General features: G+C 42.9%; 1 protein-coding gene across 10 annotated transcripts in view; it reads left to right on the top strand.

Moving 5' to 3' along the window:
* ZFP90 (ZFP90 zinc finger protein) overlaps positions 1-21496 on the top strand; it is a 97671-nt gene extending 76175 nt beyond the window's left edge. For 6 of the 10 annotated variants that reach the window (XM_059151620.1, XM_059151622.1, XM_059151613.1 and 3 more), the window contains 3 exons: positions 15164-15290; positions 15632-15727; positions 19442-21496. In XM_059151620.1, the coding sequence (XP_059007603.1) occupies positions 15257-15290; positions 15632-15727; positions 19442-21090 (1779 nt within the window). In that variant the 5' untranslated portion in view covers positions 15164-15256 and the 3' untranslated portion in view covers positions 21091-21496. The other 4 variants (XM_059151615.1, XM_059151614.1, XM_059151621.1 and 1 more) reach the window with 4 other exon arrangements.
* The last annotated feature ends 630 nt before the right edge of the window (positions 21497-22126 follow it).

Raw genomic sequence — 22126 nt, 5'->3', positions numbered from 1 at the left:
TGGTTTGACATGAACCAGAGCAAATAAATCACTGGACATCAGTGCAGTTCCATATAAAGTGCTTCCTCAGCAGGCTGTGGGAATTAGGACTGCTTAACACACTTAACATCTCATGGGCGTGATGATCCTTTCATTAGGGGTTGCCTTTTTTTCTTCTTTCTTTTCTTTATTTATTTTTTAAGATTTTATTTATTTGATAGAATGCATACAAGTAGGGGGAGTGGCTGAGCAGGGAGCCTGATTTGGGGCGGGGCTCCATCTGAGGACCCTGGTATCAAGCTGTGAGCTGCAGGCAGATGCTTAACTGACTGAGCCACTCTGGTGCCCCAGGGGTTGCCTTTTTTTTTTTTTTTTTTTTTTTTTTTTTAAGATTTCATTTATTTATTTGGCAGACACAGCGAGGGAACACAAGCAGGGGCAGTGGGAGAGGGAGAAGCAGGCTTCCCGCTGAGCAGGGAGCCAGATGCAGGTCTCCATCCCAGGACCCTGGCATCATGACCTGTGTTGAGGGCAGGCGCTTAATGACTGAGCCACCCAGGCGCCCCAGGGGTTGCCTTTTTAATGGTGAAAGTGGATTTGTGTTCTGAGCAGTGACTGTTAGGGACTGCTTTAAACTACACTTTCAAAACTTTGTTGCCCAAGTACTCTAGTTCAGTTATATTCTCTTGGGATGGCCTGACAGTCCCCTTGGATTACCTAATCCAGGCTGCAGGTAATGACCCTGGTGGAAAGACAACATCTGAATCCACAAAGGGGGTTTTTTGGTCAGAAATTTCCCTTTGTCGAGGTTCCTTTTCTCTGAGCTTGGCCCTCCAGGGAATGCAAGAGATGAGTAATCAAGTCATGTGACTGCTTCTCTTGGAGGTACTTCTCCTCCTCCTGCAGAAGTATATAGCACAGGACAGTGATATTTCTGAGGTCCAGAGGCTGCTGTGCGTACAGAGAGGAGAGTGGAAATTCTGCCTGTGGGAAACAGTCAGCGGAGATGCCACTTCTGCATAGGAGCAGAGTCCAGCAAGTGAAAATGAAGGGGGTGGAGATAGAGCTGATGGACTTGGTGCGTCAGGGACGTTGGGAGGCAAGAAGATGAAGGGCGTGATCGTGAAACTGTTGTCGCGTGTGACAGTGGGTATGGGCCACCGGCAGTGGGGAAACGAGAATAGAAGGGAGTTCGGACGTTTTTCTTTGCTGCTGGGGTAACCCATTCATTCATTCATTTATCTATTCATTCAGCTGATAGCCGTTGAACCCCTGTGATGTGCTAAGACACTTTTCTAAGTGGTTGGGCTATATTAGTGAACAACGTTTGTAATCTCTGATTTTGGGGGGCTTACGTCCTAGAAGGAGGAGACAGAAAAATGCAGTAAGTAACTTTTATAATATCCTAGAAGCTGACTGTACCAGAGGGGAGAAGAAGGTAGAGAAAAGTAAGGGAGATGGTGGGGGTAGATTGTGATCAGGGTGCAGCTTAAATAACGAGGTAAAGGTAAGCCTTATGCTTACTGAGATGGGGGCCTCTGGGTGGACTGGCAGGAGACAAGGGAGTCCGTGGGGCACAGGGCTGGCAAAGAGTGCCCCAAACAGCAGGATGTGTGCGTCATGTGTTCAGGGAGTTGCGGGTGGTTGGTGTAGCTTGAGTCACTGTTGTTGAGCAGGAAACTAAGATGACTTTTTCTTCGTTTTAAATATTGCCGTGAATGACGAAATTTGGAGCAAGAGTTTCAAAGTCAGAGCTCTCCTGAAGAGGTGTTTGAGGGGTGGGACCTTCCTCCGGCATTTGGCAAGCAAACATCTGAAGGGACTCCAAAATGGAGGGGAACAGCAGCGGGAACAGCAAAATGGATTTTCACTGAAAATCCTTAGGATCTATAGGATCCTTAGTAGCTGTGTGTAAACATTAGGTATCTTTCTCTTCATTATATGCACTATGTTTTTAGTTAGGAATAAAAAAAGGTGAAACCACCAGAACAGTAAGAAATGGGGAAAGTTTTAGAAGAAAAAAGTTGCATATGGATTTCAGGTTTACCTTGAAGGGGAGGAAGTAGAAAGGGACCAGGACCTGGTCTCCATGGACTCCAGATCCCAAGAGCTCCATGGTTAGGCTCATCGGGATGCACAGGCTCAGCCAAAGCTGTCTCGGGTCACGCGGACTCAGACAGGATGCTCCTGGACCTCCAGGGGCCGCCAAGCCACTTGCTGAACGAGGTCAGGGAATGTTCAAGCTCCCTATGTCCAGAGGTCCCCTTTCTTAGCCTCCTCCTGAGCTGCCTGGAGCCGGGCTTCAGGCCTCAGCCCAGACACACTTTCCCCTTTTGTGAGTTCACACAGCACCTGTGCACAGCAGTCCTAGTGCTGTTTTTATGTCCTAAGGAGTTGTGTGTTTACCCATCCGTGTCTGTACTAAGCTTTCAGCTAGCTCCTTTAGGGCAGGGCCGTTTGTCTGCTTTCATCTTTCTCCAAAGTACACGCTCTGTAAGCGGGTGTCAAAGTAGCAAGCATTCCTAACCACTTAACCCCAGCAGTAATTCTGTACTTTGTGTATTTTCTACTAAACTAGCAAAAACTATGTTTTTCTGGTAACAGTGACCCTAATTTTCTGATAAAATAATTGTGCGAAACAGTATAACTTTCACTGAACTCTTTTAAGGAATTTCGTCCTTTTTAAAATTTTTATTTTTAGTTTTTTTAAAGATTTTTTTGAGAGAACAAGAGAGAGAGTGAGAGAGCACAAGCAAAGGGGACAGCTGAGGTAGTGGGAGAAAGAGGCCTATTGCTGAGCAGGAAGCCCCACGTGGGGGCTTGATACCAGGACCCTGAGATCATGACCTGAGCCGAAGACAGATGCTTAACCAACGGAGCCATGCAGCCACTCTTTGTCCTTTTTTTAAATTTTTTTTTTTAAGATTTTATTTATTTAGAGAAAGATTGTGAGCAGGAGAGGGGCAGAGGGAGAGAGAGAATCTCAAGCAGATTCCACGCTGAGCATAGAGCCTGACGTAGGGCTGCCTCTCATAACCCTGAGATTGGGGCCTGAGCTGAAATCAACAGTCAGACACTTAACCAGTTGAGCCACCAAGGCTCCCCAAGAAATTTTGTCTTTAAGACAATGTTGGGATGTCAAAACCTGTTCTTCTAAGACCTATTTCAAAAAATATTTTAAATAATGAATACTGTTATGCTAAAAAAAATTTTTTTAAAGTGCTGAAAAAAAATAGAGAAGATTTTTAAAAATTGTTTTAATTTAAAAATTAAGATAGAGAAGATAACTTTTTACTAAAAAAAAATATTTTATTTTTTCCCTCTCTTTTCTATGTCTTGTATATCTTATCAGGGGTACCTGGGTGGCTCAGTTGTTTAAGCATCTGACTCTTGATTTTGACTCAGGTCACGATCTCAGGGTCATGAGATCGAGCCTCATGTGTTGGGCTCCACGGAGCTCAGAGTCTGGTCAAGATTCTCGCTCTCTCTCTCTCCCCGCTACCCCTCCCTCTGCTCTCTCTCAAACAAATGAATAAAATCTTTAAATATTTATCTATCTATCTAATCAAAGCATGTGAGCATATATATAATACAGATTTTTTTAGTTCAAAAAAGTCATTTGTGATCTTTGTTTAGTACCTCTTTATTTGTTGTGATGAGTTTTCTTCTTTTTTTTTTTTTAGGATTATTTATTTATTTATTTGGCACACAGAGAGAGAGACAGCAAGAGAGGAAACACAAGCAGGGGGAGAGGAAGAGGGAGAAGCAGGCTTCCTGCTGAGCAGAGAGCCCAGTGTGGGGCTCTATCCCAAGACCCTGGGATCATGACCTGAGCTGAAGGCAGACACTTAACTGACTGAGCCCCAACTTCTGGGTTTTTTTTTTAAACACTTTTGTTTTTCAGATTTTATTCATTCGTTTGAGACAGAGCATGAAGGAGGGTTGTGTAGCAGAGGGAGAAGGAGAAGCAGAGTCCCTGCTCTGCTTGGGATGATATGGGAACAGTTGATTTCATCCTCAATTATTAAGGTTTTTACTTTTTTGCATCAACATTAGTGATTTAAGATTTTAAAATTACCCATTTCATTAAGATTTTTCACATTTCTTAACACCTGGTGTGTATTTTACTGGTTTGTTTATTCCCTTTAAAGTCATTTGTTTTGTTGTTTCTTTTTTTTTTTTTTTTAAGATTTTTATTTTTAAGTAATCTCTACACCCATTGTGGGGCTCCATCTCAGAACCCCGAGATCAAGAGCCACACACTACACTGACTAGGCCAGCCAGGGACCCAAGTTGTTTTTCTTTTTCTTTTCTTTTCTTTTTATTTTAAAGATTTTGTTTATTTATTTGACAAAGACCACAACTAGGCAGAGAGGGAGGCGGGGGCGGGTGGGGGAAGCAGGCTCGATGCAGGTCTTGATCCCGATGCAGGTCTTGATCCCAGGACCCCAAGATCATGACCGGAGTGGAAGGCAGAGGCTTAATCCACTGAGCCACCCAGGAGCCCCCAGTTGTTTCTTTAATATACAAGATAGGCCAGAGGTTTTTCTGTTTATCTGGTACTTAAGAGGAACCAGCTTTTGAATTTGGCTCTCAACATCATCATTTTTGTGTTTGCCCCTGCTTTTTATTTAACAAAAATATTATTTATTTATTTATTTGTTTGTTTGTTTGTTATTTATGATTCTGAAAATGATTCCTCATTTTCCTTCAGTAGGAATGACCCAGAATGGGTGCCTAGGTGGCTTAGTCAGTTGGGCATCTGCCTTTGGCCCAGGACAGGATCCTAGAGTCCTGGGATGGAGCCCTCATTGGGCTCCCTTCTCTTTGGGGAGCCTGATTCTCCCTCTCCCTCTGCCTGCCGCTCTCCCTGCTTATGCTCTTTGCCTCTGTCAAATAAAATCTTAAAAAAACAAAAAGAGTGATCCAGACTCTATATTCATTCATTCAGCAGACATTTTTGGAATACCTTCTCTATGCCAGGCAGTGGTTCTTAACTAGGGTCACATTTCATAAGTAGTCGGGCGAAGATGCGTGCTTCCTTTGTGACGTCAGTAGGGCTTCATTGAGGAAATTTAGTGAGAGGGTGTACATAAATGACTGAGCTCGGTGCCTGGCCTGTGGTGAGTGTTCACTGAATGTTACCTGTTGCTCTTTTATAATGAATTACCTGAGGAGTTTTTAAAAGTTGTTTGTCAAGGCCCTCCATGCATGGCAAGTTTTCTAAGTTGCTCTGCTGATTCTGGACAATTCCACTGTGCTTAATTTTTGAAAAAAGAGTTTGAGAAGATGTTGAAGGAATAAAACATGACCAAAAAGCTACAGTTCTAGGGACGCCTGGCTGGTTCAGTCGGTAGAACATTCATGTCTTGATTTTAGGGTTATGAGTTCAAGCCCAAGTTAGAGAGAAAGATTACTTTAAAAAAATAAATAAATAAAATCTTTAAAAAAAAAAAGCATATATACTTAAAAAACAATCAAAACACCAAACAGCTACTATTCTGAAATGGAGATATGGACCAAATGATGAAGGGGGAGGCAGGGAGATGAGGGATCTGGAAAAGCTTCAGAAGGGAAGAGACCATTGGACTGGTTCTAGAAAGGGGAGTAGGAATTTTTCCTATAATGCTGAGGGAAGAAAGTACATGGTGGTCAGATAAGATGTACAAAAGAGAATGCTGTAGTAAGGGCAAGGAGTCCAAAATTGGTGAGCAAAGGGGGCAGATTTGGAGAGAAAGCTGTAAGGCTGCATCCCTATAAAGTCCCTTTAGAACCACTTTTGCTGTATCCCAAAGATTTTGGACTGCTGTGTTTTCATTTGTCTCCATCTATTTTTTTATTTCCTCTTTGATTTCTTGGTTGACCCATTCACCGTTTAGTAGCATGTTATTTAACCTCCACATGTTTGTGTTTCTTCCAGATTTTTTTCTTGGGGTTTCATAGCATTGTGGTTGAAAAAGATGCATGGTATGCCTTCATTCTTTTTGAATTTCTTCAGACTTGCTTTGTGGCCTGTCATATGAACTGTTCTGGAGAATGTTCCATGTGCACTTGAAAAGAAAGTGTATTCTGCTGTTTTAGGATGGAATGTTCTGAATGTATCTGTTGGCTCCATCTGGTCCAATGTGTCATTTGAAGCCATTGTTTCCTACTTGATTTTCTGTTTGGATGATCTATCCATTGATTTAAGTGGAGTGTTAAAGTCCTCTGCTATTATTGTATTACTCTTGAAGACTTTCTTTATGTTTTTTATGAGCTGCTTTTTGTATTTTGGTGGCTCCCATGTTGGGTGCATGAATATTTACGATTGTTATATCTTGTTGCATTATCTCCTTTATGATTATATAGTGCCCTTCTTTGTCTCTTGTTACAGTTTTTGTTTTGTTTTGTTTTTCATGTTCTTTTTTTCAGATTTTATTTATTTGACACAGAGAGAGAGATCACAAGTAGGCGGAGTGGCAGGCAGAGAGAAAGGGGGAAGCAGGTTCCCTGCTGAGCAGAGAGCCTGATGCGGGGCTTGATCCCAGGACCTTGGGAACATGAACTGAGCCGAAGGCAGAGGCTTTAACCCACTGAGCCACCCAGGCGCTCCTGTTTTTCATGTTTTTAAAAGATTTTTATTTACTTATTTGACAGAGAGAAAGTGAGCGCAAGCAAGGGGAATGACAGAGGGAGAGGGAAAAGCAGACTCCCGGCTGAGCAGGGAACCAGATGCCAGACTCCATTCCAAGAGCCCAGGATCAAGACTTGAGCCAAAGTCAGACTCTCAACCGACTGAGCCACCCAAGCATCCCTAAAGTCTTTGTTTTAAAGTCTGTTTTGTTCAATATAAGTAATGCTACTCCAGATTTCTTTTCACTTCCATTTGCATAATAAATGCTTGCCTATCTTTCCACTTTAAACCTGCATGTCTTTAGGTCTGGCGTGAGTCTCTCTTAGGCAAGATATAGATGGGTCTTATTTTTTTTTTTTAATATTTTATTTATTTATTTGTCAGAGAGAGAGAGAGAGAAATTGAGCATGCTAGCACAGACAGACAGAGTGGCAGGCAGAGGCAGAGGGAGAAGCAGGCTCCCTGCCGAGCAAGGAGCCCGATGTGGGACTCAATCCCAGGACGCTAGGATCATGACCTGAGCCAAAGGCAGCCGCTTAACCAACTGAGCCACCCAGGCGTCCCTAGATGGGTCTTATTTTTTTCTCCATTCTGTCACCCTGTGTCTTTTGACTGGAGTGTTTTGTCCATTTGTGTTCAGAGTAATTATTGGTAGGTGTGTACTTACTGCCTTTTTGTTACTTGTTTTATGGGTGGTTTTGTAGTTCTTTGCCTTCTTTTGCTCTTTCCTCTCTCTCCTGGCTTTCCTTAGTGATATACTTGGATTCCACTCTCTCTCTCTTTTCTTCTTCTTCTTTTTTTTTTGGCATGTCTGTTACTGGTTTTTGGTTTGTGGTTACCGTTAGGTTTGTATATAGAATCCTGCGCATATAGCAGTCCGTATTAAGTTGATGGTCTTCAGAGTTTGAACCCATTCTTTACTCTTCTCCCCGCCAACATTTTAGGTATATGGTGTCACAGTTTATAGCCTTTCATTTTGTGACTCCCTTGACTGTTTTTTTTTTTGTACATATACTAATTTTTTTTTTTTTGGCTTACTGCCAGGCTTGTGGCACTGCTTTGGACGAACTCTGGCTAAGGGTATATTGGAGGGGGCAGGTCTGCAAAAGAACGCGAAGGTTGGGGCACACGGTGCCTGTAAGGCCCTTAATGGTCTGGTGTGGGGCAGGACCTGCAGCCTCCTGGGAAAGCTCCTGCTTAGGATGGGATGTAGGGTGAGTCCACAGAAGAGCACTGGGGCTGGGTGTCCTGTGAGCAAGCTGGGTGGAGAGTGCTCACACTGCAGGGGTTCCCAAAGGTGCCCATGTATTCAGGGTGGGGCGTGGGGGAGGGAAATGGCACCTGCCAGCTCTTTTGTTCTTAGAGAAGTCTCCCAGAGATTCCTGCCCCTCCAGCAGGTGGTCTGAGATTAGGAAATAAATCTCTTATCCTGTATCCCAGGTCTTTTTCAAATTGCACCTTCCGTGGTATTATTTTTCTGGGGCTGTTTGTTGTGCCTTTTTTTTTTTTTTTTTTTTTTTTTTAGATTTTTATCTATTTATTTGACAGAGATCACAAGTAAGCAGAGAGGCAGGCAGGGAGAGAGGAGGAAGCAGGCTCCCTGCCAAGCAGAGAGCCCGATGCGGGACTTGATCCCAGGACCCTGAAATCATGACCTGAGTTGAAGGCAGAGGCTTAACCCACTGAACCACCCAGGCACCTTGGGCTGTCTCTATAAAGGCCGGGACTCAATTTCTTATCACCCTGTCTGGCTCTTTGAGAGCTGAACCCAGTGATTTTTTTTTTTCTAAGTTGCATGGGGTACCAGGTAGCTCAGTCAGTTGGGTGTCTGCCTCCTGCTCAGGTGATGGTCTCAGGGTCCCGAGATTGAGCTGAGCAGCTGGCTCCCTGATCAGCAGGGAGTCCATTTCTCCATCTCCTCCACCCCTCCCCCAGCTCATGCTGTCTTTTGCTCTACTCCCTGCTCTTTCTCTGAAATAAATAAAATCATAAAAAAAAAAAACTTTATTAAATTCCCATGTGTTAAGCCCCACTTATTATAAGAACGTTCAAAGTTAGGCCCCTCTGATTTTGAAAGCTGAATGTTACAGGGATTCATCTTGCCAGTGCAGTCCCATGTGCCTGGGGTGCCTGGGGTGCCCGGGGTGGGGATCTGCTTCTTTTCTTTCTCTGTGCCCACGTTGTTCTGCCCTCCTGCAAACAGTCCCACAGATCAGTTTGGCTCCTCACCAGGCTTCACCCTTCCTACTCTCTTCGTTGTGGCCTCTTCTCTACATTTCTCTGTGGAGAGTCTGTTCTGCCAGCCTTTAAGTCATTTCCTGGGCTCCTTGCACTGAGGCGGGTGCTAAGTATATCCACAGGGTGAGGTGGAGATCTAGGACGGTCCAAAACAACGGAAACTACCTACATAATTTTAAATTTTCTAGTGGTACAATGTAGAAAGAGATGGGTGAAATTAATTTTGGTAATACATATTATTTAACCCAATATATCTGAAATATTTCTAAATGAATCAGTATTTTAAAGTTACTAACGAGATAGTTTATTTATTTCTTTACTTTGGTGCTGCTTTGAAACCCAGTGTGTAACTTATACTTGCCACACAGCCGAGTTTGAATTAGCCACATTACAGGTGCTCAGTTGTGACATGTTTCTGGTGACTACCACATCAGCATGCATCTAGAAGGTTACTGCCTGGCTTAATGGTATCATTGGCAGGGGAGGTTTTTGAGCAGAATTTGAGAATGAAAGGGAGGGTCTATATGTAGGAGATGTTTTTTGAGGCTCTTGGTGATTCCAGGGCATAAAGGAAAAATGAGACAAGGATAAGGTCCAGGTTTCCAGGTGAGATGCTCTGGATGATCATGCCCTTAGCCTAAGTGTGGCGTGTGTGTGTGTGTGTGTGTGTGTGTGCGTGTGTGCGCGCGCGCGTGTAAAGGAGTAATAGTGGTTTCTGTCCATGCTCAATGGTTAGATATGCCCTTAGCCCAGTTTGCAAGGCTGTTACTGGTCTGGTATCAGAAAGCACAGAGTACTTGAGTGAAAACCCTACACTGTGTCTTAGCAAATGCAATGCGTTCTAATTGGGGAAACTAACTTTGGTCTTAGAGTAGTTTGTATAAATGTGATTGTTTTTACTTACTAGCTACCATTCTCTGGTTTTCAGCTTTGGGAAGTTTCTAAGTTACAAAGTTTCCTGAGTTAGAATCTGAGCAGATTTCTGCTCTGCAGTTGGCACATGTTGGAGTGGGAGGTGGTATCTCTATATCTGCAAGTGTTGTTCTGCAGAGCTCGAAGTGTCCTTTCACCCTTCTGCTCTTAACTCTTGGGTTTTCAGCTCTGGGAACCCAGCTAGAGATGTTATAGATGAGAAGATTGGACCAGGAGGTCCGTGATTCACCCAAGGGATTGCACGTTATCAGTGGGCCACTTTTTATGGGCCCAGGAAATCGAGTCTTCTCAATGTTGTATATGCTGTTTCTAGTTCTTTGGACCTTTTTTTTTTTTTTTTTAAAAGATTTTATTTATTTATTTGACAGAGAGAAATCACAAGTAGATGGAGAGGCAGGCAGAGAGAGAGAGAGAGGGAAGCAGGCTCCCTGCCGAGCAGAGAGCCCGATGCGGGACTCGATCCCAGGACCCTAAGATCATGACCTGAGCCGAAGGCAGCGGCTTAACCCACTGAGCCACCCAGGCGCCCCTTCTTTGGACCTTTTATGTTAACATGACAAAGGCAAAATACTTGATACTTTGTGATAACCTTCTTAATTTTTAGAGGGGTTGATAATGAGGTCCATTCATATCTGGAAGGAGGGTGAATGCTGTCGAGTTGAGCTCTCGGAGTGGCTCGCTCACACCAGAGGTCTCAGTACATTTTACCTGTTTAATATTGCAAGCTCTTGATTGTCTTTTATGTACCAAACTGATTCTGACCTCTGGGGATTCAAAGGTGCCTAAGACAAGGTCTTGACCCTTTGGAAGCGCAATGAATAATAGGTAACAGACAATATAACGTAATGTCTTATGAGCGTGCTAAAGGGGGCCCAGGGAGGAGGGTTATGGAAGGTGTGAGGCACTTGGCCCAGACATGGGGGTAGGAGAGGAACCCCAGAAGAGAAAACTTTACAGAGTCTTGCTGAGAGAATTAATGTTACCTAGGCAGAAGAGGGTAGGCCAAGCATTTTTACAGAGGCAAAAGAGAGTGTTTAGTTTCAAGTTGTAACTCTTCTGCAGGCTGAATTATGGTGTCCACAGTTAGGAAAAGCCAGAGGTAAGGCTGTGGAAGTAAGGTGTGGACCAGGTTATGAAGGACTCTGAAGGTCACATGAAGGAATCTAATTTTTAATCAAAGAGAAACATTTTTTGGGTGTTTGGGTGGTTTAGTCGGTTAAGCATCTGTATTCAGATCAGGTCATGATCCCAGGGTCCTGGGATTGAGTCCTGAATTGGGCTCCCTGCTTAGAGTAAGGTTTGCATCTCCCTCTGCCCCTCGTGCTTGCCCCTTCTTGTGCTTGCTTTCGCGCACACGCTCTCTCTGTCGTGCATACATGCAAAAATAAATAAATAGAAAATCTTAAAAAAAAAAAAAAGAAAAGCATTTATTAAATATTTCTGGAACACCTACTATGCACCAGGTCTGTTCTAGGCACTGAAGAGTCAGACATGAAGAAAATAGGTGATAGTCAGGCTCTCCCAGAGTTTACATTGTGCTCTGCAATGCATACTATAAGCAAATGAAAATATATGTTAGGTGGGAAGGACTATGAAAAGGAAAGGAAACCAGAGCGACAATGCAGGGTGGGTTGCTGTTTTATGCAGGGTGGTCAGGGACGTTTGCTGTGATGAGGTGACATTGGAACAAATTGCTGGAGCAAATGAATAGGGAGCCACATGCAAATCTGCAGGAAGAAGCTTCCAAGTCAAGGGAATGGTCAAAACAAAGGCTCCAGAGCAGAAACATGCTTGGTGTGTTCCAGGAATCTGAAGGAGGAAGAGCAGTGGGTCAGGGGTGAGGTTCAAGATGAAGTCAGAAACGTAGTAGGGGACAGAGTGGCAGGGGGATGTGTAGGCCACTGTGAGGACTTTGGCTTTTACTTGGAGTGAACTGAGATCCTGTTGGCAGTTTTTAAGCAAAGGAGTGAATTGATCTGACAGATTTTAACGCGATCACTCTGTTTGATATATGGAAGACAGACCTCAGAGCAGGGCATAAGTGGAGAAGGAGAGAAGTTAGGAGGTTGTAGCAGTAGTCCAGGTCAGAGGTGATGGTGGCCTGGTTTGTAACATGATCAAAGGTTTGCATTTTAGAAGACTGACTCCCAGAGCGGGTAGGAAAGAGAGTTGTGGGACCAAGAGTAGAACAGAAGCCAGTAGTTGCCCTGTTGAAGCAAGAAATGACATTTGTTGAACTAGACATTTGTTTACTGGTTAGCATTCCCTGCCATGAGTACAGTGTGTTTGGGGAAGCAGAAGAAAATCAGGAGCCCATGTATTAAATACAGGGAAACTGGGGGCACCTCTGCTGGCTCACTGAGAAGAGAATAGGACTCGATCTCAGAGTTATGAGTTCGAGCCCCACATAGGTGCAGAGATAATTAATTAAAAATAATAGAGATGCCTGGCTGGCTCTGTTGGAGGAACATGTGACTCTTGATCTCAGAGTTGTGAGTTCAAGCCCTACGTTGGGTATAGAGATTATTTAAATAAATAAACATTTAAAAATAATAAGTTGATTGGAGGGACCAGTTAGGCAAAGGAATCCAGGTTGGCTGACAACCAAAGGGGCTGTATGTTTACAGGACAGAGTAGGCAATGAGGAGAAAGTGTTATTTCTTACAACCTGACTTAAAATGCCTGCCTCGATCCAACCCCTTTTACCCTGCTGGCCATGCCCATCCCAAGCCCAGCCTCTCTTTTCAAGCTTGGTAGTCCCCAGATTGGATTCCCACTTTCTTCTCCGATTCAAATGGTACTTACTTCTTCAGGCCTAGCGCATAGCCAGCCTTATTTTCTGTCCTCCGCAGGCCTGTGGCACCTCGCTTTACTACGAGTTGTCTCATACTGTGCTGTAATGAATAAAGCATCTTAAAATAGACTGGAACCTACTCAAGGACTGCAGTGTTTTTCAGTTGCATATTTCCTTCTGCCACAGTGGATCTGGTAAAGCCAGGCACCTAGTGAATGTCTCCTGCCATCTTCCCTGGCACAGTCCAGATCCCTGATTTCTGTCGGAAAAATCTCTCACATTCCAGCACTTCCTTGTTCCTGCAGGAAAACAGCCACAGTGTTGAGCAAGAATACGGTATGGAGGAGCCAGTGTTGGGTGTGGATGTGGTCATGATCCTCTCTCAACAGGAGGAGGGCTCTCTCCTGTCTTCTCTAGAATTCACATCTCTGTCAGGAAACCAAAGTTCAGTGTGAATCAGATACTTGCTGGACACTGTGTTTTCAAGTTAAAGAAAAAAAGGTACAGTCTCTGCCCTCATAAAATGCTCAACATCTAACTAGGAAAACAAGTATTATGTAGATTATTAGGTTTATTCAAATAGTCATAGGTGTACAAAATGGCTTAAAACACATAATACCAAAACAAAAAACAAACAAAAAAAACAAACCCAAAACACATAATACAGGGATTGACCCTCCAGTGGGGGATCCGAAGACTTCACTGAGGATCTGTTAACCAAGACCTGAAGTATGAAATGGAATTAGCACAGGAAAGACAAGTGGGAAGGTGGGGAGAGAATGATACCCCGCAGGAAACTGAAGTAGCTCCAGAGGAGCTATAGCGGGGCCCACAGAGAGAGAGGGACACAAAATAAGGCGGAAACTTCCATGTAACCTTCCCTTACTGCTCCAGTTAACCCAGCTCTGCTCTCAGTGCCTTTTCACACTAATTATCTTTACCATATTTTACTGTATACATTTTGAGATCGAAATCCAACCAGGACCAAAGGAAATATTTCAGGTAGGGCATGTTGACAGGTATCTCATAGCCTTAACAAGGCCTGGTAAGACAAGACAAAACTCAGTCCTTAAGTACTGGAACTGATGGAGAGGCATGGGGTTCTTAGCCAGCCTAGGTTCATTGAGTAGTAAGGAAGAAGTGATTGCAGGGGGTAAGAATTGGGAAAAGACCTTGACCTAGCAATTCCAATTCTAACTAGCTATATCTACAAAAAGGAGTTACTGTGGTAATGTTTGTAGGAGCAAAATACTGACTAATTGTCCACTAACAGGGACTGGTTTATTCACTCACCAACCATTTTTTTTTTTAAGGATTTTATTATTTAAGAGAGAGAGAGAGAGAGAGTGATAGAGCATGAGTGGGTTAGAGAGGGAGAAGCAGACTCCCCGCTGATCAGGGAGCCTGACATCAAGCTGGATACCAGGACCCCAGGATCATGACATGAGCTGAAGTCAGACACTAAACCGACTGAACCAGCTAGGCTCAGCGCAGCCCCCTCACCAAGCATTACTTAAACATCCACTCTGTGCTGGGCATATAAATGATTAAGATAGATAAAGTCCCTCTTCTTGTGGAGCCCATGGTGGCTGGGATGGGGGGCAGAGAGGTTAACAAGTTAATCTCAGATTATTGTTGAAAGTACAGGTGTCCTTTTTACCTGCATGTGTTTGGTTCCTCAGTTCAAGTGGCAGAGATTTGGCCAGTGAGAAGTGCCTGTGTTTGGAGGAATATTAACATGGTATAGTGCGATGGGGAGTAAATTGGAGGGAGGTGCTAGGGCAACTTTCCTGAGGGGTGTGCTCAAGATGAGAACTGAGTTTCTAGTTAGAAACTAGTTTTCCACCATGTAGAGATCCTAGGGAAGAGGGTGACAAGTATAAAAGCCCCAGGGTAGGAACAAGCTGGATGTATTCAGGGATCAGCAAGGGCAGCCTGGCTGGTGGGCATGTCTGGATCTCCTCCGTAGGACAGTGGGGTGCTCTTGGTTTTAGGCGATGAATATGTTATGGTACTGTTGTCTGTGGAGTACTATGAGGCAATTCAAAGGGATATGGTGGAATTATTTGTACTCCTATGGGAGGATCTCCAAGATACATAGTTAAATGCAAAAAGCAAGTTGTAGAGCCATATGTAAGGTATTTCACAAAACAAGACTCTCTGTATGTGTGAATGAAACATGGAGTAGGGACTCTTGCATGTATGAACCAAACTGTTCACAGTGCTGATTTCTAGGGAGCACGGTGAAAGGGGTGAAGGAGGGCCATAATTTTTACCCCCCCCCCTTATATCTGGATTTGGTAACAAAAGTGCGTGGGCAGTGAGGAATTGATGATTGTGTGACAAGGCTTGGCTTTCCAAGAAAACATAATAGCTAAGAAGGGGTATGGGCTTGCAGAACATGTTGCCCCTCATGACATTCCTGCCTGCCGTACTGGATTCTTTACAAAATTATGTGAGCAGCTAGTGTATTTAACCCAACATTGCCCCCTCAGGATGTCAAATGTGTGATCACTGTTTCTGATAGCCCTGAAGTATGTTCCCAGTGTTGCCATGGGAACATCTGTAGTGTGGATCCCTAGTTGAACAGGAATGTGATCCTACAGGAATCAGTGACATTCAAAGATGTGGCTGTGGACTTCACCCAGGAAGAATGGCACCACGTGGACCCTGCTCAGAGACGCTTGTACAGGGATGTGATGCTGGAGAACTATAGCCACCTGGTTTCTCTTGGTAAGGACTGAGTCAGTATCTTGCCTACTGGCAGGTTTTTTCTTTCTGAGGTGCTAAGATTGTGGGGCTCGTAGATCAGGTGGCCATGAGCAGGGTTGCCTCACAATTAGAGCTTCTTCTTCTCTTTCGGACTCAGCTTTATAGTTCCCTGAGCCTGCTCTTTAGGTAAAGTTCTTTCTTTTGCAGAACCGGAAGTAGGTCATTTGGTTGCATGACTCCTCAAGTTGCACCTTTTTTTTCCCTTCAGAGTTCCTGAAGATCAAGGACTAGTACTGACTTGTAGGAGGGGTCTTTGTCCACTTGCACAAACAACCAAATCTTGTGTATTTACCCATGAGCAGGGTATCAAGTTTCCAAGCCAGAGGTGATCTTCAAATTGGAACAAGGAGAAGAGCCGTGGATATCAGAGGGAGAAATCCAGAGACCTTTCTGTCCAGGTAAATGAGGGGGAATGAGGCATGCAGGAATCCGGGCGCACAGTGGCACAGCTGGGGCAGGGCAGAGTGCAGAGCACCTTCATATTGGCGCCTTGGGAACTCCTAGACCTGCAGAGGAGACGGAGCCATCTCCCTTCTCCAGTAGGGTGTTCCTGCTGCTGGCAGGTCTCAGAGGAAAATGTACCCCTTTGTCCTACACAGAATACCATTCATATACTGTGACCCGATTGCTGGATTTTCTCCTCTGGTGTCTTCCGTCTCCCATCATGATTAGCAATCCATTTTCTTATTCATTGAGACATTAATTGAACTCTCATGTCCTCTTGTTTTGTCTTTCTGCTTTTACAGTCGGTCGCCCCAGACTTGTAGGCAGTACCCATGGCTTTGATTCTCCCATCTTTTCATAACTTGCCTTCAGACTTCTTTTCCTCAGCACACTCCTGCACCACCTCTCTGGAGAAGAGTACCACCTTCCTTCCATCCTGTTCTCATGCCAGTGTGCTTCATTGCCTCTCCACGGTTCCTGGAGTATCATCCTTTCCTGATCTCCGGGCTTACTAAGTACTTTGTAGCTTTAGGTCTTTGACTTTGCTTGGTTTTCTCCCTAAGCGAGAGGGAGATGCTCTTCCTCCCCTTTTCTTTCTGTATTACCCCCAAACAAGGGTGGTAGTTACAGAGCTTTATTCTATACTTTGGACCTAGAAATAATCCTTACTTGTACCCTGGTCATTTTTTTCCCTTCTCGTAGGACCCATCCTTGTGGAAGTCCCATGCAATTAAATACCTAAAATCTAAATTAATCATCTTTCATCGCCAGCCAGCATATTTTGCTACATTACTCGTTTCTCCCTTTGCCCATTAGAAACCACTGAATCTCTAATCCCTCAGTACAAACAGCCCAGTCAGTTTAGACTTCTTGCAGTTCAGGTTAGCTTCCTCTCAAACTAGGCCCCACTTGGAGATTCTACAATTCCCAGTTGAAATTGATCAGTCTTTTCTTTAATAAGCAACATTGGATTTTTAAAATCATAGCTTTTTTGAGATATAATTTAAATGCCATAAAATTCACCTTTTTAAAGTGTACAGTTTCGTGGTGCTTAAGATATTTACTGAGTTGTGCAACCATCACCATTATCTAACTACAGAAAATTTCAACACCCCAAAAGAAGCCCCATACCCATTAGCAGCCACTCTCCATTCCCCTCAACTCCTGCACCCATTAATCTTTATCAATGGATTACCATTTCTGGATATTTTATGTAAATGGAGTAATATAATATGTAGCCTTTTGTGACTGGCTTCTTTCACTTAGCATAATATTTTCAGGGTTCATTCATGTTGTAGCATGTATTAGTACCTTCATACTTTGTATTGCTGAGTAATACTCCATTGTATGGACAAACCACCTTTTCTTTATCTACTCATCACTTGGTGGACCATATTGGATTTTAATGCTCTATCTTCATAAACCACTTACCTCTGACAAAACCTTGCTGTTACTCCCTATACCCCGTTATAGGAAATAAAACTCCCCCTCGACTTACAGGGCCCCTATCATATCTTCCAGGATTCTCTTTCTGTTCCCACTAAAACAAGTTCCACTTGGGTTCAACTTTTTAATGTTTTCTGTAAGTAATGTACAGTTTCCCTAGTCAGGTGATACTCTCTACCTATCCAGAGCTTTCTATTCCTTAAGTTCAAGGTGTCTGTTCGATCCATGAACTCACTATGTATTTATGTATTTATTTCTTCCTTCCCTGAGCACAAATACCATTTATATCATCTTTACTGCCCAAGCTCAGATTTTAAAAATATACCATCTGATGGTTTTCCTTTTTTATCAAAAAATTGATTCTTATTTCTAAGACTTCAGGCTCTTGGAGAAAGAGTCTATTGTATTATCTATGTATTCGGTATTACAGAGCACATAAAAAGCAGTCAGGAATTACTTGATTGTTTTTTCATGTGATTGGGGAGAGAACTTTCTCATTCATTCATGTCAGCATTTCTTGAATATCCCTCTGAGAAGTATTCTAGAAGAAATACAAAGCATTTTCTGTCATTTAGAAAATTAGAATTGAGTCTTGTTCCAGGATAAGGAATTTTGAGGCTTAGGGCCCCTTGATTGTTGCTTTTTTTCTCCTGACACTTTATGAATATTTTCAAATGTATAGGAAGTTGAAAAAACTATACAGTGAACACCATATACCTACCACCAAGATGTTACAGTTGTTAAAATATTATTACGTTTGCTTTATCACATATTCATCTATCCCTTCTATCAATCTTTTTTTGAAATCTGTCATACTTTTTGATGCATTTCCAACTAAGTTGCCAACACAAGTACATTTCACTCCTATATTCCTGTGTATCATTAACCAGAGTTCAATATTTATGGGGCTTTTTCCAAGAAAGACATGCATACAGTAAGATATGCAGCTCTTCTAAGGACCAGCCAGTTGATTTTGACAAATGTACTCACCCATCTAACCCAAATTCATTTCAACATAGAACATGTCCATCACCTCAGAGCCCTCCATCTCCTTAGTTTTTAAAAGTTACCGTTTTTAGAGGCTCCTGGGTGTCTCAGTCATTAGGCAGCTCCCTCGGCTCAGATCATGATCCCAGGGTCCTGGGATCGAGCCCCACATCAAGCTCCCTGATCGATAGGAAGTCGGCTTCTCCCTCTCCCAGTCCCTCTAATTGTAGTTCCCTCTCTTGATGTGTCTCTCTCTGTCAAATAAATAAATAAAATCTTAAAAAAAAAAAAAAAAGAAAAGAAAAGAAACCTAGAAACTAATTGCCTGGTATTAGTATTTTGAGGTTAAATAGGGGTTTGGTTTTGGGTTTTTTTTGAGATTTTATTTATTTATTTGACAGCACCAGCGAGCATAAGCAGGGGAAGGGGCAGAGGTAGAGGAAAAAGCAGACTCCCCACTGAGCAAGGAGCCCGATGTGGGACTTGATCCCAGGACCCTGGGATCATGACCTGAGCCAAAGGCAGATACTTAATAACTGAGCCACCGGGCACCCTGAAACAGCGGTTTAGAGATCAATTTATTAGACTAAGTAAAATCCTTTTTGCTCAGGAGAGGTGAATAGTGTAGAACCAGAACTCCAATAGGCTAAAACCTTAGCCCTAATTATAAAGGCAATGATGATTTGCCTCCTAAAATAGGACTTTATCTCAGCTTTTAAAGTATAGCAGTTGGTCTCCAAGTATGTCAAAGGATGATTTCCATTACATCAATTGCTGTGGATTTTCTCTCTAGGATTTGAAGATTTGGAGCCTCAGGGGAGACTTTAAAGAAATTGTGAATTGGCTGTATTAGGAAGACAGATTTGGGGATGATTTGTAAAATGGGCAGGAAGCATGAAAAACATACAGGATCTTGCAAGACAGACCATGGTTTTATTCCATTTGTGTCTGTGCTAAACATTCTCATGCTCACTTATTCCCTTACTTCCTAACCAGTCCTCCTAGAGGGGCTTCCTCATTCTAGACTTACCATACCCTCTGGCTCGGTGGTCTGCGCTGTCACTTCTCCAATCTCTTCCTTTCCTTCATTGTGGGTCTTCTCTCCAAACTATAGGACTAATTGCAAAACAGAATCATGTATAGTTTATATTTCTTTCATTTCCCCATTCCTGCTGTAGTAGTCTGTTTCAGCAGGAGGGAATAGGGGACTTTTGTACTTTGGATTTTTTTTTCAGACTGGAAGACGAGGCCTGAAGCCAAATCATCACATCTGCAAGAGAGCATCTCTACAGGATCCCGTAGCACAGATGGCCTTTCACATGCCACTTTCCAAAGCACTTGGGATGTTGGTAGCCAGTTTGAGAGGCACCAGGAAAACTGGAAAAGGTACTTGGGGCCAGATGCATCCAACCAGAAGAAAATAATCACGCCAGAAGAAAACTTCCAGCAAAATAAATTTGGTGAAAACTCTAGATTGAACACAGTCCTAGTTACACAACTGAACATTCCTTCAAGGCCTAATGAATGTGGTACATTTGGAAGCAATTTGGGACATACTTCAGATATAATTAATCAGAATAACATCCTTGCGAAAAAGAAACCTTATAAATGTGACAAATGTAGAAAAGCCTTTATTCATAGATCATCGCTTACTAAACATGAGAAAACTCATAAAGGAGAGGGAGCTTTCCCCAATGGTACAGATCAGGGTATTTATCCTGGAAAGAAACACCATGAATGTACTGACTGTGGGAAAACCTTCCTCTGGAAGACACAACTTACTGAGCATCAGAGAATTCACACTGGGGAGAAGCCCTTTGAATGTAATGTGTGTGGGAAGGCCTTCAGGCATAGCTCATCCCTTGGTCAGCATGAGAATGCTCACACGGGAGAGAAGCCTTACCAGTGCAGTCTCTGTGGGAAAGCCTTCCAGCGCAGCTCTTCCCTTGTTCAACACCAGAGAATTCACACTGGAGAGAAACCCTATCGATGCAATTTATGTGGGAGATCTTTTAGGCATGGCACGTCCCTCACTCAGCATGAGGTCACACATAGTGGAGAGAAACCCTTCCAGTGTAAGGAATGTGGGAAAGCCTTTAGTCGATGTTCTTCCCTCGTCCAGCATGAAAGGACTCATACGGGAGAGAAACCTTTTGAATGTAGCATATGTGGGAGGGCTTTCGGTCAGAGTCCATCCCTTTATAAACATATGAGGATTCATAAGAGAGGCAAACCTTACCAAAGCAATAACTATAGCATAGATTTCAAGCACAACTCATCTCTTACTCAAGATGAAAGCACCGTCGCTGAAGTGAAATCCTATCATTGTAATGACTGTGGGGAAGACTTCAGCCTCATTACTGACTTTACTGATCATCAGAGGATCCATTCCAGACAGAACCCCTATGAATGTGAGCAGAACTTTAGTCAACAACCTGTTTCTCATCCTGGAGAGAAACCCTATCAGTGTAATGTATGTGGAAAAGCTTTCAAAAGGAGTACAAGCTTCATAGAGCATCACAGAATTCACACTGGAGAAAAACCCTATGAATGTAACGAATGTGGAGAAGCCTTCAGTCGGCGCTCGTCACTTACTCAGCATGAGAGAACCCACACTGGAGAGAAACCCTATGAATGTATTGACTGTGGGAAAGCCTTCAGTCAGAGTTCATCCCTCATTCAGCACGAGAGAACGCATACTGGAGAAAAACCCTACGAGTGTCATGAATGTGGGCGAGCCTTTCGGAAGAAAACCAATCTTCACGATCATCAGAGAATTCATACCGGAGAAAAACCCTATGCGTGTAAGGAATGTGGGAAAAACTTCAGTAGGAGTTCAGCACTAACTAAACACCAGAGAATCCATGCACGAAATAAACTGTAGAAGCCCTGATATTAAGGAATGTGCAGAAAATTTTAGCTAAAATATTGTTCTTATTTAGTATCTGAGAATTCTTACTGGAGAGGAAGCTTGAGAATGTGAGGGCTCTGTGTGTGTGTGTGTGTGTGTGAGAGAGAGAGAGAGAGAGAGAGAGAAGAGAGCTCTGTGCTAGTGAAAAAAAATTTTTTTTTTAAATAAATAGAAACTACATTCTCAAATCTGATTATAGACTTTTGTAAAAACAACTACAAACATCATATATAACCAATTGGAAAGGATATGCCTATGTATTGGACTTTATAAAGCTTTTGAATATATGTATGCAGGAGATCATCAACTTTGAACAGTTTGACTTGTAACTCTGTGTTTACAACCTTTTTTAATAAAGCTCCTGCAGTAATGACCAAAACTTACTTTTAAATTGCTTGACAACTGCATTCAACTGCAGCTCTTACATTAAATTCGCCATGGAAACCAATTCCACCTCCTGGAATCCAATATTCGCAGAATGAGATCAGCTGGTCCAACCACTTCATTGTACAGATGAAGAAACCAAAAGCCAAAGATGTGAAGTGGTTTGCACAGTGTGATACAGCTTATAATGGCAAAGCTGGGTGGAGAAAGCAGGTCTCCTGGATCTTTGGCCCTATGGTCTAGCCACTGAGAAGGTATTTGGGAATTCAGAGGGCTTTATGTAAATTTTAAAATAAATCAGATGCACAAACTAATGAGCACTCGGATACTCTAGGAATTCATAAAAGCATAAGAGGCAGCAAAATACAGAGGCAGATTTGTCACAGACATATTCAGAACAGCTTGTTGGAAGCTTACATACCAAAATGTTAACAAAAACTGTGAATAGTTCAACTGCTGGTGACTTTTTTTCCTTTTCCCAAGTGTAATATTTATACTTTACACTATCATATGTCAGTTTCATAGACCAGTTAAGTCCTCTTACTGTGTTTTGTTTTGTTTTGTTTTTTTAATCACACTCCCATGAGAAAACGCTGCCCCAAGCTTCCTATTATTAAACCAATGG

The sequence above is a fragment of the Mustela lutreola genome, chromosome 16 (genome assembly GCF_030435805.1).
Source record: "Mustela lutreola isolate mMusLut2 chromosome 16, mMusLut2.pri, whole genome shotgun sequence".
Lineage (NCBI taxonomy): Eukaryota > Metazoa > Chordata > Mammalia > Carnivora > Mustelidae > Mustela > Mustela lutreola.
Note: the sequence above shows the minus strand (reverse complement) of the source record. Positions and strands in the feature narration are given on the sequence as shown.